This window comes from Xiphophorus maculatus, chromosome 22, assembly GCF_002775205.1.
Source record: "Xiphophorus maculatus strain JP 163 A chromosome 22, X_maculatus-5.0-male, whole genome shotgun sequence".
NCBI classification, from domain to species: domain Eukaryota; kingdom Metazoa; phylum Chordata; class Actinopteri; order Cyprinodontiformes; family Poeciliidae; genus Xiphophorus; species Xiphophorus maculatus.
The window spans coordinates 12991753-13009855 of record NC_036464.1 but is presented as its reverse complement, the minus strand read 5'-3'; the positions used below and the strand labels follow the sequence as shown (position 1 = coordinate 13009855).

At 40.9% G+C, this 18103-nt stretch overlaps 1 protein-coding gene across 1 annotated transcript; it reads right to left on the bottom strand.

Annotated features, from left to right (window-relative positions):
• On the bottom strand, positions 1–15112 carry LOC106699666 (golgin subfamily B member 1). The gene is made up of 2 exons (XM_023327647.1): positions 14796–15112; positions 1–12425 (listed from the first exon to the last, which is right to left on the bottom strand). The coding sequence occupies exon 2, from the start codon at positions 12223–12225 to the stop codon at positions 730–732; it is 11496 nt and encodes a 3831-aa protein (XP_023183415.1). The 5' UTR covers positions 12226–12425; positions 14796–15112; the 3' UTR covers positions 1–729.
• Positions 15113–18103: the final 2991 nt, after the last annotated feature.

Genomic DNA, 18103 nt, shown 5'->3' with positions numbered 1-18103 from the left:
TCTTGTTTTATTTTTAATCCTCAAAAGAAAAAAAAATTAACAATCACATGGTGGGAAATATCTGTGTTAAATGTGTTTTTGTTGTCTGAAAAAGTCCATGTCATGCTACATTCACAGCAACACAAAAGCACTCCTAGAAACATCCATCTTATAAAACAGAGTACTGTATAACTTTAAAACAATCGTAACACTTCCGTGTGACCATGTTCATTTTGACACTCTTGCTGCATAGACAAACTATGTTGTATACCATTTGAAGATCTTTGACTTTGAAGAGTTATTTCATGCATTGTAAGGCTTTCACAACAGGAGAGGTAAAACAGACCAGCCATTGTTTGTAATGCAAAATAAATGCATAATCTTCCATAAAGGACCAAGCACTTTATGATGGGGCAGTTCACAATGTGTTTATGTAAGGTATGTTCACCATACCAGGAAATGAGATACAGATGTCACTGTTAACACGGGAGATATGTTAGCTTCAGACATTCAAAGTCAAATGGAATGGTAACAATAAATATAGAATACAAATACAAAATAAAACACTTAATCTCTGAAAAAGACATCAGCAGCAGTTTAAGAGCATGTCACAGTGACCTATACAATCAAAAACAAATTTGTTGCAGATGACAGGTTTCTTAAACTTTGTATTGCATTATTTATACACTGTATGTTTCAGGTATTATAATTTCAGGAAAAACTTCTTTACTTTAATGTCAGTCTTTTTTCTCACCAGTCAGACACCTCCATGAAATCTTCTAATTCACTTATGGCAATAATGTCACGAGGCTGATACTCCAAGTTAGTTGAGTGATCGTTTTCACAAACTGAACTTTTACCAATCGGGCTGTTTGTGTCACACTCGGGGAAAGGGTTGCATGAGTCCCGTGTGCTGTTCACCAAGTTGTATGTCTTGGTGATGTCATTAACTGTGTCCATGTATGGTGTTTTCTCTGGACTGTAGCGATGGCCCTCGGAGTTCTGATCAATTTCAGGAACTGGAGTTCTGCAGCTGATGTTTTCTCTTGAGGCCTGCTGGTTTTGGTGTAGAACTGCTGGGACTGATGAGCTGCTTTCATGCACAGAGTTGACAACAGCTGCCTGGTAGTTTTGGGGAGAACTGTGGTAGCCTTGATAAAACCTTAAAGGCTTGCTAGCAACTGTGGTGACAGAGGAGAGGGATGGTGGTTGCTGCTTGCCTTGCAGTTGTTGTTGTCCTTGAGCCTGTTGGTATTTTTGGTGAAGTTGAGGTTGAGAAATATTCTGACCAGTCTGGCGCACATTCAGCTGAACATATTTTCCTGTCTCAGGATCAAAGAAAGTTTTTCTTTTTACTTGAACAGGCACATCTACGACAAAGAACTGACCAGATCCCAGATCCTGCAAAACCTTCCGCTGAGTCAATGGATAGTTGTTTGACTCTACATGGTATTGTGTCACAGGAGTGGCTGGGTGATTGACATGATGGAGAGTGGGAGAAGAGGATACATGAGCAACTGCTTGAAGAGCTGCAGGTTTGGAAGCAGGGCTAGAAGCATGAAGAGACACAACAGAACCAGCATGAGGCGAAGGACTAGGGATAGAAATGGGGCCAGTGGCATGAGGAGAAGAATGAAAAGAGCAATGAGAGGATTTGCGATCTTTATGAGAGGAAGGCAAGCTGGATCCAGTAGCCGGAGCAAGAGCAAAGGAAACAGGTTGAGAAAAATGGGGGGAAGCCACAACATGGTGATTGGAGGAGCATACCTCATTGGAGGAGGATGATGAAGAAGGAAAACTGGAGACCTCTTTCTCAACTCCCGGAGGGTTTCCTTCTGCCTTGGAAAGTTCTTTCTTCATCCTTCGAGAAGTTAACCTTTGAGCTCTCCGTAAGGCTTTTTCACTTTTCGGTGGAACAGCTGGAGGTTTGCCCAGAGACTGTGACACATCACTGCTGAAACTGCATGTCGATTCAGATCTGTCAAAATCAAACAGGCCATGCATTTCGGTCAGATCTGCTGCACTTGTCGCAAAGCTCTCCACATCCTCTGACATGCTACTGATGACAGAGCGAGATTCATCATCATCCATTGCCATGCTTCTCCTAGAATAGGGTCTCAGGTGAGGGGTAGTGTTTGAGTAATCTTGTAATGAAGACTCACTGATGGCAGCAAAACGACTTAAAGGGGTCCCTGCATTTCGTCTGAGTATCTCCTGGTCATCCTCTGCTTTATCTGATGCCCCGTCAAATGTTGAACCCATTAAGAAGTCCTCTCCAAAGTTCTTATGGAAGAGTGGCTTGACAGACTTTGTGAGAGAGGAACCTCTGATGGTGTTGTCCTTTACTTTGAACATCAAGGGCTTGGCTCCCAGCGCAGGAGAGGAGGTGTTGGAGCGAGGCAGAGTTGGAGCTGGAGATGCAGCAGCATGAGGTCTGTAATGTCTGTGGTACAACAAGTCATTGGGTGAGTCAAGCTCCCCTTGTTTCTTATTTTGTTGTTGTAAAGGAAAAGGGGGGGACAACTGTTTTTCTCTGGATCTTCTCTCTCTGTTGGTTGAGGTGACTGCAAAATACTGGAGAGCATTCGTCTTCTGTGCTGCTCCTTTGTCCATCTCTTGACGGTCTCTTGCTTTTACTTTGAGAGATGATACCTGCTCATCATCTTCCATCTTGTTAGCTTGACTTTCATTATCTGTTTTAGTTGGTGTCAATTCTTTAGCATTCTCCTGCTTGAAATGTGTTTCTATTCTCTGTTCTCCCATGATTTCTTCCTTTTCAGCAGCTATGTTCACATTTTTCAACATTTTTCGTGATGCCGTTTTCTCCTCTTCCACAAGACTTTCATTCATTGGCACTTCATTCAGATGTTGGATTTTGTTAAGTTCTTGTGTCTGTTGGACACTTTCCTTCTCTGAAATGAAAACATTTATTCCTTCTCTTGCTTTTCCTTTTGTTTCTTTTTCAGTATTTCTAACTATTTGCTCTTTTACTTGCCTTTGCTCCTCAATCAGAGATGCTATCCTTTGCTGCTTTTCTTGTGCAAGCCTTTTCCGGTGCTCTTCCACATCACTTTGTTGTTGCTCCTTCTGTGCAACTCTCCTGTGTTGCTTCTCATGTGTTGCTTTTCTTTCCTGCTCATCTAACTCTCCTCTCTTTTGTTCTTCTGCTGAAAGCATCCTTTGCTTGTCCTCTTGAGAAAGTCCTTTTTGTTGCACCTCTATATTTCTTCTTTGCTTGTCATGTTGGGCAGTTTGCCTTTGTTGCTCATGTTCTTTTTCTCTCTGTTCTAATCGTGAATCTCTTCTTTGATTCAATTCTATTGCTTTCCTTTGTTGGTCATTTGGACTTTGAGGTGCTTTCCTTTGTTGCTGTTCTGTTTCTCTTTTTTGTTCTTGTACGATTTTCCCCTCCTCCTCTTCTTGTGCGGCTTTTCTCATTTGTGGGCCTTCCCTGAACCTTCTTTCTTGCTCCAATTGTCCAGCTCTCCTCAGCTGCTCTTCAACTGCTAAACTCTGTTGTTCATGTAAAGTTTTTGTCTGTTGATCTTCTTTTGCAATCCTCCTTTGCTGTGCTTCTGCTTCTCTTCTTTGTTGTCCTTGGTGTGCATCTTGTCTTCTTGGCTCTTCTTCAGCAGTCCTCCTATGAAAATCAATTTGTGTAGCTCTCTTTTGCTGCTCTTCTGCTGTCTTTTTGTGTTGTTTTTCATGAGAAGCTATCCTCTGCTGCTCTTCTTCTGCAGTCCTTCTTTGCTGAGCAAATTGTGAAGCACTCAATTGTTGCCTCTCTGCTGCTCTTCTCTGTTGCTCTTCATGAGCATGTTTCCTCTGTTGCTCCTCTGCAGTTCTTCTTTGTTGAACCAGTTGTGCAGCCATTCTTTGCTGCTCCTCCACCTCTCTTTTCTGTTGTTCTTCATGAGCAGCCATCTTTCTTTGTTCCTCCTCTGTAATCCTCCTTTGCTTTTCCTCTGCTGATTTCTTTTGTTGTTCATCATAAGCTGATTTCCTTCTTTGCTCCTCTTCTGCAATCCTTTGCTGCTCTGCAGCTTTCCTCTGTTGCTCTTCTTCTGTGATCCTTCTTTTTTGCTCCAGTAGTGCAGCCCTTCTTTGCTGCTCCTCCACTTTTCTTCTCTGTTGTTCTTCATGGGCAGCTTTCTTTCTTTGTTCCTCCACAATCCTCCGTTGCTCTTCCTCTGCTGCTCTCCTCTGTTGTTCTTTTTGTGCGATCCTTATTTGCTGCTCCTCTGCTAATCTTCTCTGGTGTTCTTCATGTGCAACTTTTCTCTGTTGCTCTTCTTCTGCAATTCTTCTTTGTTGCTCAAGTTGTGCAGCCTGTCTTCGCTGTTCCTCTGCTGCATTTCTTTGTTGTTCTTCATATGCAGCTTTCCTTCTTTGCTCCTCTTCCTCAAGCCTCTTTCTCTGCTCTTCTGCTACTCTTCTCTGTTGTTCTTCATATGCAGCTTTCCTTCTTTGCTCCTCTTCCTCAATTCTCCTTTGCTGCTCTTCCACTATTCTTCTTTGTTGTTCTTCATGTAGAGCCTTCCTCTGTTGCTCTTCTTCTGCAATCCTTCTCTTTTGTTCCAGTTGTGCAGCCTGTGTTTGCTGTTCCTGTGCTGCTTTACTTTGTTGTTCTTCATATGCAGCCTTCCTTCTTTGCTCCTCTTCCTCAATCCTCTTTCTCTGCTCTTCTGCTACTCTTCTCTGTTGTTCTTCATATGCAGCTTTCCTTCTTTGCTCCTCTTCCTCAATCCTCTTTCTCTGCTCTTCTGCTACTCTTCTCTGTTGTTCTTCATATGCAGCTTTCCTTCTTTGCTCCTCTTCCTCAATCCTCTTTCTCTGCTCTTCTGCTACTCTTCTCTGTTGTTCTTCATATGCAGCTTTCCTTCTTCGCTCCTCTTCCTCAATTCTCCTTTGCTGCTCTTCCACTATTCTTCTTTGTTGTTCTTCATGTAGAACCTTCCTCTGTTGCTCTTCTTCTGCAATCCTTCTCTTTTGCTCCAGTTGTGCAGCCTGTGTTTGCTGTTCCTGTGCTGCTTTTCTTTGTTGTTCTTCATATGCAGCTTTCCTTCTTTGCTCCACTTCCTCAATCGTTCTCCGCTGCTCCTCTGCTACTCTTCTCTGTTGTTTTTCGTGTAGAGCCTTTCTCTGTTGCTCCTTTTCTGCAATCCTTTGTTGAGCTTGTTGTGCAGTCCTCCTGTACTGCTCCTCCACTGCTCCTCTCCGTTGTATCTCATATGGAACTTTCATCTGTTGCTCTTCTTCTACTGCCCTCCATTGATGCTCCTCTGCTGCTTGAGCCACTAATTCTGTCTTATCTATGGGGGAGTTCTTTGTATCGATCTGATTTGGATCTTTGTCTACATAGACAGTCATTTGGGCATTCAGAGGTGGTTTTTCTTGTCTTTCTTTGTCTCCAAGCTTGAACATTCCAGTTCTTTGGTGCTCCTTCTCCATGATAGGAAATGCTAGCGATTTGGACTCTTTGTTAACAGTGGCTGTTGTCTCTGTCTTATTTGGTAAGCTTTGGGTTTTAACAGAGTGGTCTTGTGGGTAATCAGTAAACACAGGGCGTCTGCTATGACGGGTCTGTATTAGTGGGAAGAACCCTTCCTTCTTGTTGGGAGGGAATTGCTGAAGTGGCTGGTCTTTATCCTCTGAAACAATCACCTTTAATCTGGCATAATCTGCAATAGCTGATATTTCTGGTATTGCAGGCACTCGTTCTCTTGGATTTGGCTTAGCTTCCGAATGTGTGTTTGTTAAATTTTGATTACCCAAATTCTGTCTTTCCGTTGCACAGGACTCCAACTGGTTTACCTCATCATATGTTCTGGTGGGATTAGATTGGCTTGCATCTACATTTTTTATTTTATTCCAACTCTCCATGGAACCACCAGGCTGTTTTGAAGTAACTGTATTATCGCCAGTTTCCAAATTTTTACCTGTCAAGTTCTCACCATCAATAACTTCTGAACTTGACTGATCTGTATTTTGTTCACTTGGATCTATGGTGAACACAACGACATCACTTTGTTGTTTCTTGTGCAGTTCAGTGCCAATAAATGTCTCGTTTGGTAATAACTTTAGGACGTCGTTTCCCTTTGAATCTTTCCCAGCTGTGATATTGTTAGGAGACATGTTGCTCTTCTCCGCTGGTCCTTGTACTTGAAAATAATCTGCTTCCACCAGCTGTACACTAGATTCTGAGTTTTTGTCTCCAGCTTTAATGCATTCCCTGGTTGTACTTGCATCGTTCTGTTTCTCACTTGCCTTCAATGAGTCAGACAGTTTCCTGACACTGGATAATACATACTGTACAGCTAATTTTTCTTCCAGACTGTCTTTCATCTTCTGCTCACTGTTTTCTTGAATCAAGTTTTCAAAATGATGTCCATGATTTGAAATCTGTGGTTTTCCTTCATTACTGAATGTGACAACCTGATTCTGTTCAGAGGAAGACCCCACATTCAGAGGAACAGCTTTCATGTCACATTTTTCCAACGTGTCCATGTTATCTGTTTTACTTTCAGTTGGCACAACTCTGATGGCAATGTTATCAATATGCACACTAGTATCTTCTTGATCCTGTTCTTTACTGAATGTTTCAGTGGATTGCTGGTTTTGAGACACAATCCTAGTGTTATCCATGCATGAGTCATTGAAGGGGCTTGGTGGAGTAGAAGGGCAGGTGTTGTCTTCTGGTACTAGTGCACACTGCCCATCATTGTTACTGCTTTTGGAAATATTTTTAACTGTTGTCATGTCGTCTGTCATTGGCTGATCATTTTTGGCTTTGTTGACTTTATCATGGGATATTTCATTGATGAGGGGCTTTTGCATTTCATGTTGTCTTCCCTTGTCTCCTGCCTCTGGGTGGCCAGAGGTTTCTGACAAATTTTCCTTTGGCATGTTAACACTTACATCCTTTGTTTCATTTAGAATTGTGTCCATTTGGTGGAGAACTGGTTGAGTTTTGGCCAAGAATTCGTCTTTAGAAGGTATAGACCTGGCTTCTGGTTGTCTCTTCTTCTGTAGTTCTGTATTTGTGGCACAACTGTTGATTTGGAGATCTAAGTTTTCAGCTGATATTTCTCTGTTCATTTCTTTCCAGTTTAAAGTTTCTTTCACATTATCTGAATAGTTATTCTTACCAAGAGAATCTTCATTTTCTTTCATAACACAGGGACTCTTTTTTGAGTCCGTTGCCTTCACTAATACTTCTGCTTCTTCTTGGCTGGAATTCTCTGTACCTGAATCTGATGTATTACTCTCTGCCTTTACTGAATTGTTCTGTTTTTCAGTGTTGTTATTCTGTGGGCCACTATTGACTGTCGGATTTCTTTCTACTACAGTTACCATAATCCCCATAATCAGCACACTGTCATCTGTTACAGAGGATTCTTTTTGAGTCACATAATCTTCTGTTTCTGAGTCTTTATGAGCTTCTTCTTTAGCGGCCTCTGCGGTCACAGGTTTGGACATACCTGTAGCGTGTGCTTTGTCCTTTGTTTTGGTGAGAGTTTCATCATTTTCCACTTGTTGCATTTCCCCGCTCAGTCTTCCAAATGTTCCTGTGTGATTTGCTTCGTTTTGTTTGTTTTGCACACAGATGTTAGTTGTGCTCACAGAGGTACCTGTGGGGAGGATTGTTTTTGTGGATTTTTCTGAATGATCAGCTGCTGCTTCACCACCCACTGTATCAGAGCTCAGAGATGAAGCAGACTTGCCTGGTTCTTTTTGCACTCCTGAAGGCTCCAGCTGATGCTTTGCTGTGATTTTATTGGACACTGTGGTTTCATGCTTCTTAGGCACTTCTTGCGATGAAGGCCTCTGTCGAATATTAACACTCTGACCACTTGCTAACAGCATGGCCGAGCTTTTGCTAATAAAGCCTTCTGGTAAAGCAAATCCCTTTTCTTTTATTGCGGAAATCTCTTTTTCAGCATGTGCTTTTATTTTGGATGTCAGTATTTCCTGCTTAGTTTGAGCTTTCTCCCTTTGAGATAAAGCTCTAAGTGGAGCAACAGCCGTGTCTTTGCCTCTGTTAATTCGCTGATCAGTGAACTTTCTTTCATGTTTAGCTGAAACAGAGTCTTTTTGCAAGGAAGCTGTGTCTTTATTAACATCACTTTTTTGTAATTTCTGACCACTGTCGTCCTTCAGTTTGTCAGATACATTTTCTCTGTTTGCTTTATCATATGAATTTGTTAGAAGAGAATGACAGCTACCTAATTGTGGTTTATTTAATGGCTCAATGCAATCACTCTCCTGTACTGTCTCGTTACTGTGTTTAAAGTTTCTACCTCCCTCCTTATTTTCTGTCTCTGGTGTCAAAAACGAGTCACTAACACAAGGTCTGTCGGTTGATATCAAATTATTTCTAATTTCAACTTTGTTTTCTTTGGCTTGTTCGTTATTTTTTGCAGCTGACACTTTGGTGCTGTTTGCAGATGTTGGATATGTAAAACCATATTTTTCCCTAAGCCTTTCATAATCATCAGTCGCTGCATGAGTTTGTGTTTCCAGTGGGTGGTTCTGGCTTTTGTTGCTGGCGTTTTCACCAGTATTAAAATCATCATTCTTTAAAAAACCTTCTTCTTTGGTGAAAAGAATGTTTCTCACTTTTTCTTTTTGCTCTCCTCTCATTTTCTCCTTTATTTTAGCTAACTCTGCTTTGGCTTTCGCTAATTCTGTCTTAACTTGCTCAACTCTGTCCGGTTCCTGTCTGGCCTGCTGTGTTGTTGCAAGCTTGGCTGTGAGTTTAGCTGACCTCTCCAGCAGGTTTTCTGTTTTTGATTGCTCAGATTCCTTTTGCTCCAGGTTTTCTTCCAGTTTTGTCTTTTCTCCTCGTGTGTCTTCTGTGCCACATGTACCTGATGTGGCCTTCTCTAAATTAATTTGACATGCATGACTTGAATCTTTCTCATTCCTACCTTCCCTGACATCCTCGACTTTCATGTGGTCTGTTTTGACCTCCAACACCTCCATTCCCATTCTCTTCACATCTATTGTTTTAGTTTGCAGCTCTTTTATCTGCTCTCTTTGTTCGCCTCTGATCTGTTGTTCTTTAACCATTTCCATATTGCTTTTCTCTGCATCCATCTGCTCTCCCCCTGCTTTTTCTGTGCTCTGCTGTTTTTCCTCTGCTTGCATGCCATTGGCCTGTTCATGTTTAACTTGGTCTATTCTGACCTGCTCAGGCGCCTCGGTCTTTGCCAGTTTGGTTTTTATGTGTTCCTCTTTAAGCTTCTCCTTTTCAGCTTGTTCTGTTTTGAGCTTCTTAGGGACTTTTTCTGTGACATTTGTTGGCTCGTCTGTTAGCTTCAAAACCCTTTCTTTTTCACCCTTCATCTGTTTCTCTTCTTCCTGCTGAAAATATGTGTCTCTTGACTTTTCTTTTTGTTCATTTTTCCTCTCTTCCACTTTAGTTATATGATGATCTTTGACTTGTCTTATATTTTGCAAGTCTTGCATTTTGACCATTTCTAATGCAGGTTGCCTTGACGAAATAAACTTTGCTATTTCTGTTTTTGGTGGTTCTGCATGATCTTTCTGTTGGGTTTTGGCCGTTTCTGCTTGGGGATATTGTAGTTTCCTGTGGGACTCCATCACCTGTTCACATTTGGTGTCTACAGTCTGTGTGTTCTTTACATGATTTGTCATTGCGACGGTCGATGCATTTTCTTCAATAAATGTTGGATTCGGCTGATTTTTCTTTTCAAACCGAGGTTTAGGTTGTATGTTTTCATTTGGAGCTGGTTTATTGAGTTTAGTCTGACCTGTTGTCATCATGTCCATTGTTTTATCTGATAAAATATTTTGTTGGCCTCTACCATACTGATCAGTAAATCTGTTATAATTCTGTGTTAAATTAGGATCCTTTACTTCTTCTTTTTCTCCACCACACAAATTTTCTTGCTTTAAGCGTTCTACTAAAGACACTGTCTCATGTTTCACTGGGGGGACATTTGTTTTGAGATGGATATTTTCTGTATCTTGGACGCTTGCTTGTCTCCAGTTATCCTGGGAGGACACATTTTTGTAATTGTGTTTGTTTTCTGCGAGCTGCTCATATCTGTCCACCTTTACGAACACTCCTCCTTGCGTTGCATTTGCTTTGCCTATTAGATGTTCTCTGTGTTGATTGTTGTCAACACTCAGTCTTGTTGTGTCCTCAGCTGAGTGAGACTGCTTGACTTCGTCTGCAGATCCATAAGTATCTTGCCTATAGGGAGTAAATGATGCAAAATATTTATTAGGAGTCTGCCCATTTCCCAGCAGCTGATTGTTGGAGTAATTTGAAGTTACAAAGCCACTGAATCCAGAGCCATGGCTTTGCATCTGAGCTACCTGGTAATCATTTGCAGTGTTTTCTGAATAGTGGCCTGAGTTTACTCTAGTGGGGTGAGATGTCTGGGCAGTAAGTGATAGTCCGGGGGTGTGATGCTGGTTTATAGCAGCGTTTGTACTTCTTGGTGCTTCTGACTGGAGACACTGAACATCTGAACTAGTAAGTGCAGTTTCGTGTGGCTCCTGGCTGTAGGACTGTTGGTTCCTCTCCGCTGTATCTAAGCCTTTGAACTTGGTTGGACTGTAGGTGCTTTTTACTCTTTTTCTGTTGTCTTTCAGGTTGAAGAGCAGGCTTGTGGCTCGAGATCTATAGCTGGACATCCTGACATCGGGAGTTGCTCCTCGGCTTTCGGCTCTCACTGGAGGATGCTCTACTGGTTGAGGGGAGACTTCATGCTGGTGTAAGCGGGATGTGTCTACATCCTGATGTTGTTGGACTGAAGGTGTGAGCTGCTGGCCAATTCTAAAGGAATTTGCTTTGTTACTGCCGACAATGTTTGTCTCTGCTGTCAATGTGTTCTTTTCTGAGTTAAACCAACTTTCATTCCTACTGAATGTTTCTTGTTGATTAGTTGTGTCATACTCTGACATCATTTTAACCTTTTGCTGCAGAGCTTTGACAGAGCTGATGGTGTCTCTGACACGTCGAGACATCTCAGTAGAGGGTGACGCAGTTGACGGGCGGTGGGGTGGAAGTTTGTTAGTCCCCAGGCTCTGTGTCCACTTCCTGTGAGGATGATGAACCGCCAGCTCTGACTCGCAGCGTTTCTCCACAGCTGACGCTCTCTGGATCTGAGAGGAAGTTGAGATGGAGCGTGGAGCTGTCAGAGGAACCGGATATCCCAGGTGATTCCTAGGTTGTCTGATGTCTCTATGACAGCCGTGTGCTTGATTTTCAAGAGAAAGTTCATTGTACATTGGTGTCTGATACCATTTAGGAAACTCCGAGTAATGCATAAAGCCTGAGACTTCTGCTTGCTGAAACGGAAACCTGTTGTAATCTCTCCACAACTGGAAGGGACTGAACTCACTGTGGATGAAAAAATTGGAGTTGCAGTTGGCCTGTGCAGACATGATGTGTTTGGTTTGTGATGACCTCATGTAGCTGTGAGACATTTGGGCCACTGATTCTGCTTCAGAAGAATAGAAGTTTGGATCTCGACATGAAAACGCCCCGGCAGGATGGAAATGATGGTTGAAATTTTGCTGGTATGAGAATTCAGAAAGTTCTCTCTGAATACTCATGAGAGCTGATTTGTCCCAACTCGTCCCATCATCCCGCTCTCTGATGTTATCTTCCGCTCCTGCTGCATCTCTGTGTCCATCAGAGTTAAACGCCCTGATGAGAGACGAAACTCTCGAGTGGCTTCTGCGTTGCTGTGAACTCAACTCTGTGGCTCCGTTGCTGTGGAAGGACAGCTCCTCTTCCCTCAGAGACTTGCCCAGCTGTGAGGTTTCCACTAAGGAGTGCTGGAATGTGGCAGAAACCATCCCCTGTGTGATGTCCCCATAAGCCTCCCACTGAGCATCTCTCTGGATCTCTGCTCCATACATCCCTGCCGTGATCCAGTCCTGTCCATATTGCTGCACACTGAGGTTAAAATTCTCCTGTGCAGCTCTCTTTCGGTCTTCCCTTTCTCTCTCCTCTCTGTCTCTGCAGAAAGCCAACTGTCGATCTGAGTAGGCGCTAGGTGAAGACAAACTGAGGTCAGAGTCATTATAAACAGCCTCATCTCCAATACACAGGCTTCTGAACGCTCTGTCCGTCAGATTGCTGACTTCCCGATCAGTCTCATCCAGGAAAGAGCCCCCACTCGACGTGTCGCTGAAGCCTCCATCACTGTGCTTCCTGTGCCCACTGCTCTTCCGACTCGAACGACGCTTCTCAACTGAGGTCATGACGCAGACTTACAAAAAAAAAAAATATTGCTTTTTAGTCTTTGGGTCATTCATGCAAATATAGACCTTAAAGTTTCAATCCGTTTCTTCTGGTAGAGCTGCTGCACCCGAAGTTTGGGGCCTCTGTTCAGAATTTTCTCCAGAGGCATTGTTTGTTTCAGTTTGGCTCTGCACAAATGATCCTTCAATCTGCTGCTTTCCTGGAAGAAATAAAAGAGAATAGAATCAGCCTGGATGTGATAATGTAAACACTAACTCCAAAAAAACAGAGCTTTGATTTGTAAGAAAGGTATGTTTTAAGCGTGATGCAAAACTTGAATTGCTGTGCCTTTCAAATGTATTCAGGCTTCAGGCTTGAAACTTTGCACATTTTGTCACATAATGAAAATTTGTCATTTATAATTTATTTGACAGACATACAGTAAAGAACATAATTGCAATGAAAATTATTCAGTTTTTTCTCTTTTTTTACTAATCTGAAGTGTATTTGTATTTGTCTCCTATGAATTGTTATGCATCTAAATCAAAATCACTGCTTTGAAACCAATTGCAAAGCAAAGTCACCTAATTATCAAATAGAGTGCCCCTGTGTGTACATCAGTCTCAGAACAAATAAAGTTGTTCTGTAAAAGCTCCTAGATTTGCAGCTTAGAATATTTTAAGATCTTTGAAGTTATTCAATAAATCAACATCAAAATACTAGTGTGGCAAAAAGCTAACCCTGCACATCACCCTGAACACACTACTCCTAATGTTAAACTTAATGGTGGCAGCATCATAGGGGGTGAGGGGGGTGTTGGAAGCTGGTAAAAGATGGTTAGAAATAAATGTAGGAAAATCCTGAAGAACATGAGTCAGAGGCTTCAAAAGCCTTCAGAATAAGGCAGAATTTTTCCTATCAGACAGCCACAGCCACAATTAATTCATTCTCTGTCATTGCAATGTTTTACTTATGATAACTGATTTTCTTTCCCGTTTGAACTAAGCAGCAATGTACTGTATGTGGTTCTGAAAACAGCTCTGTAAATCCTTTCACTCAGTCACTATGACCTTCAGCGACATGTTGTGAAGCAAAGCAGCCTGTTGCTAGGCTCAGAAAAGATGGACTCACGTGACTTATTTTGGGTGATCAAGATACATCAGTGCAGGTTTGACAGGGCACACACACACGCATACAAGTTGATATTGTACCTAAAGAAAGATATTGATGCCGATTTGGCAATAACTTGATGCTTGGACAAAATGAAATGTTTAATTTACTATTGACAACAAGAATTTGGAAGAAATAATAAAGACATATATGGTTTGGGAACAGTGACGTATGACCTACCTAAACCTAATCTTGGAAAAGTCATTCTGTTTATTACAGAGAGAACAGGTGGAAAGTAGATTTTCCCCTGTACTAGAAGTACTTTAAAGATTAGGCATTAGAGGAAAGATTGGAGAATAACTTCAGATAAATTTAGAAAATTCAAACTCTGTTTTATATGACACTTAATGATGCCATAAAAATGTTTAATACAAAATGAATCAGGTTTAATGAGTTCTATAAAGTCATTTCTTTAATGATTAAATGATTGTCTAGATTTACAAATGTTAACTATACACTACACGGCAAAAGATTAGTGAGTTTAGATTTATAACTGTAAAGCTGACTGCTGTATCAACATTACTTCACTGAACTTGCAGCTTCCACTCATCTATATTTACAATTGATATACAAAATAATAACAGTATGTGCTAACATACCACTAGTATTATATTTGCCTCTCTTGAAGTCTCACTTTAAGACATCATGCATGAATTTTATACAAAATATTAATATATTTTGAGGTAACTTAGTATTATCATGTGCATCATGTGCCTAAATAAGTGACTGCCAAGCAGACGTCACTTTGCCCAGAATATCCGGAGTGAATCATTAATATTCTCTGATCTGGAGGCCTTTCATTTCATATACATCTTCACACATGCTCAGACAGCACTAAACCTTTGACCATTTGAACTAATACTTTTGTTTTGATTTGAACTTTTTACTGCTAACTTTAAATTAAGAAAACAGTCCAAAATAATTCTGCCTTTCAACAGCAGCACATCAATATTAGCAACAAAACCCACATTCTTCATGGAACATGAAATAAAATCATGCAGAGCTATGACAAGTTTCCTTATTGTGAGTGTTTTATGCAGCAATAATCTCCCCTCTAGCTGTCAAGATGATTTCTTTTCATTCTTGCATGTGGCAGGTTTATTTTTGTCCAATGACGAGCTTGCAGCTCTAAAACCTGACACCAAAGAGGAGTAAATTTCAGCTTTGGTTCGATGGCGAACTGTAACAGCTTCATAGCTTCTGAGAATAGAATGAACTAAATGCTTTTAAATGGCAGCAAGGTTAAAATAAACATCAGCCAGATGAGGTTAGGATTAAAGAATAACTTTTATAGTTTTGTTTTTTAAATTTGCATTTACTTAAATTTCTACAACTCAGATTTTACTCAATTCAACATTTCTCTAATGTGCTTTTTAGATTTTTTTATATGAAACAATACACAGCAAACCCATAATCTTACCTTCCAGGTTTATAATCCATAATTTGGGAACTGTTTATTATGTCCCTCTCTGCTTGTTTTGTCCCTCTCCCCAAAAGGAGGCCCTATTGATCTAATGCTCAACTGTCACCTCACACATCCACTCTCTGGGAGATCCAGGCTCTTTCTATTGAGAATAATCCAAATCCAATTTGAGGTCCACTGTGAGATCTCTGAAGATCTGACCAGCAGCAGGCAGTGGAAGTCAGGACAGGAGATAAGACAAAAATAGAGGAGCTGTTCCACAGAGAGTGTCCACCATGAGGCCATAGAACGAGGGCTTGAGCTTAGCATGTGGCTCTGTGAGATCCTTTGGTGTCGAGTGTCATACGGATGAAACAAACAGCCTCTAAACTATTTATAAATCTGGACAGCTATGTCGGCCATTAGCAGTGACAGCTAACTGTGAGTAAACTGGGGAAGTCACAGTGAGACGGTTGAGTAGGTGAACACACAAGGTGAGGGGATAAAACTACATTTTCTGAAGATGTGTTGATGGGTGAAGGGTAGGTGAGGGTTTCCCCAGGAGGGTTGTAATTCAGAGATATAAATATCTCAAAGAATCACAGTGTAATCCTCTTCACCGAACAGAGCAGACAGGAAGTGGATGGGTTATAAACATCTGGCCTTTAGTTACCACCCACAACATCACAGGAAAGGTGGTTGAAGCATAAGACAAAGTGAGATTTTGTTTGACAAAATTATTCTCACAACTTTTCACATTTCTAACAACAAATCTCAACGTAGAATTTGACAGATAAACACAAAGTAGTGGATAATTGTGAGATGGATGGAAAATCACGTATGATTTTGAAATTTCGTTTACAAGCACTACTTCAAATAATGTTCTCCTTAATAAAGCATATTAAACATGTACTTTTTTACCAATTTTAGATGATAGCTTAACTAGCTGTCTATAATAAACTTTTAGTTATAGATCTGTAATCCCAACCTGCTTGAAAAATCGACATCATTTTCTCCCTGACCCTTCTGCTGTGTTTCTTGCTCTTTATATTGCTATTTGTTCACTAATGTTCCCTAACATTCCTCTATTTATTAATTAAGTGAATTCTGAAGACACCTGGTTGCACTGGACTTTGTTTGGGATAATCAAACTAAATGTGAATAAATGAAACACACACCACACTTTTTGGGTTTTATTTGTAAAAAAAAAAAAATCAATCCACTTTATTACTTTGAGTTGGTCTATCTATCATCTAAAATCTCAATAACTGAGCAACACTGAAGCTTTTGGTTGCACTGAGGCAAAATGTGAAGGTTTCTGAATAACTTTGCAGTTTGTGGATATATTTTAACAAGATCTTGGCTTTTCGTGCTATATAGAAACACTTCCAAGAATTTAGTTTTCACACCAACTCCCCGCCAACTGTAATTAAAGACTTATTGTCTGATCTCCCTAACTACAACCTTCCTCACCCCAATAAAAAAAATACCATAGGGTACAGAAAGGGGAGGAACTGTACCTCCCTCTTTAACTCCCTTCTTCCTCCTCTCCAACCGCCCGCTGCTATAATAGGAGATCGCTGCAGCGGATTGCTCTCTGGGATTGTTGGCGGCGGCTGCAGAGCTGCCCGGGTGGGATGATGGACACACACACATGGGCGTTAATGGAGACACACTTGTTCACGTATGCATGCACAAGCACACATACAAGCTCAGAGTGCAAGAGGAAAGGCTGAGGCAGTAGAATAATCGCTCTTCTCCTTTTAAAATATCAAATAGCCTACGTCCATTTCTAACTAATTAAGAAATTACTTTTCATTGATGATTATTTGTTTTACCTTTTCCTTTTTCTGTAAAGCACTTAATAGTATGCTATGCAAATTTTATTAATGTCATAAAGCAAATAAAAAAAAACGTGAAATAACCTGCTGACTGTCTCCCTTTTAAATATTCAGGTTTCCCGGAGAAGCCTGAGATTCGCTCACGAAGTACGGACAGGATTCCTGCTCACTGAGTCCCTCTAGTGGATAAAATAAGTCACAAATCTAAAAAGATTTCACTCTGCAGAAAATGCTTTTTTGAAAAAGCATGTCAGGTTATTGCACCTTGCAGTTCTGCATCCCCCTTTCTAAATAGTTTTAGTGAGAAGCCACTGAGCCCTGCGAGCATTGATCACAAACGCTGATGATGCTCCTCCCTGGGCTGAGTCAGGAGAAAGGGAGAGCTGTGGTTATGTGGCAGACAGTAGACAGGCACATTACTCGCTGCATTAAGATGTGCTTTGTTTGTATAATCTCCATTCAGATATGAACTCCACTGATTCTAATTGATTGTGTTATTGATCAGCTCTGTTGCAGGAATTAAAAGCAGAGATGATGTGTTAGTAGGCCATTTTGGGGCCTTCAGAGGAACAGGCCTGACTGCGAGTACGGAGTTATGTCTAACTTAAAATTTTGTGCAAAGATTTGCTGGGTCTTCTCCAGTGTGCGGAGTCTCTGTTTGTAGATGCAGATGGTTGCGTGAGCACATTTTACTGCTTCTTTGCAGGACAAAAAAAAAAAATATTTCATTACTGCAACAAAAGAAGCCCATTAACTGCAATGTAAGAACAGAGTTCAGCTGTTGTCCCCCAGCATTCACAGTGTTTGTCTGCTTTTCTGGACGCTCTCCAGCTAATTTGATATAACAATGCTCGGCAAAACATCCCCAGGACTTTTTTTTTTAGGTGACAGAGAATTATCAATGATGCCACATGCACAAGCTGAATGTCAACAACCAACTTGACTTGTTTATGAAATATTAAAGCGGTGAATTATGGGCACCATGCAGAACTTAATGATGATCGGAGTCATTATGACTCCAGCTTCCTTTGTTTTGGCAAATGATTAAATTCCACAGCTACTGTAGTCAATTTTGGGGAGATTGAATGTGTTTTTTGGTGCCTTTTGTATGAGGTCTGCTATCCAATCTGCCACATTGTGAAGTGAAGCTGATTTATTGTGTTATCGTTAGCTGCCATGTCACTCGGCTTAACATGGTGGCTCTCCCATTGACTTAAAACAAAACCATTATGTGAGAACAAGATGTTTTCAGTGAATCCAATAGAGTACCTGCGACAGAAACCAAACATGCACTGATAGGCATCTCATGTTTAAAACTTTAGGTTTTTTTTTCAAACTAATCAAACCTTTTTTCTGGGTTATCTGATGCTTCGGTAAAATGAAAATCTTATCGAATCTTGAAGTCCGGTACATGAATGCATCACTTTATTGTTATAGCTGTAAGATATTTACAACATGCACACACAATGGAGTTATAATAATAAT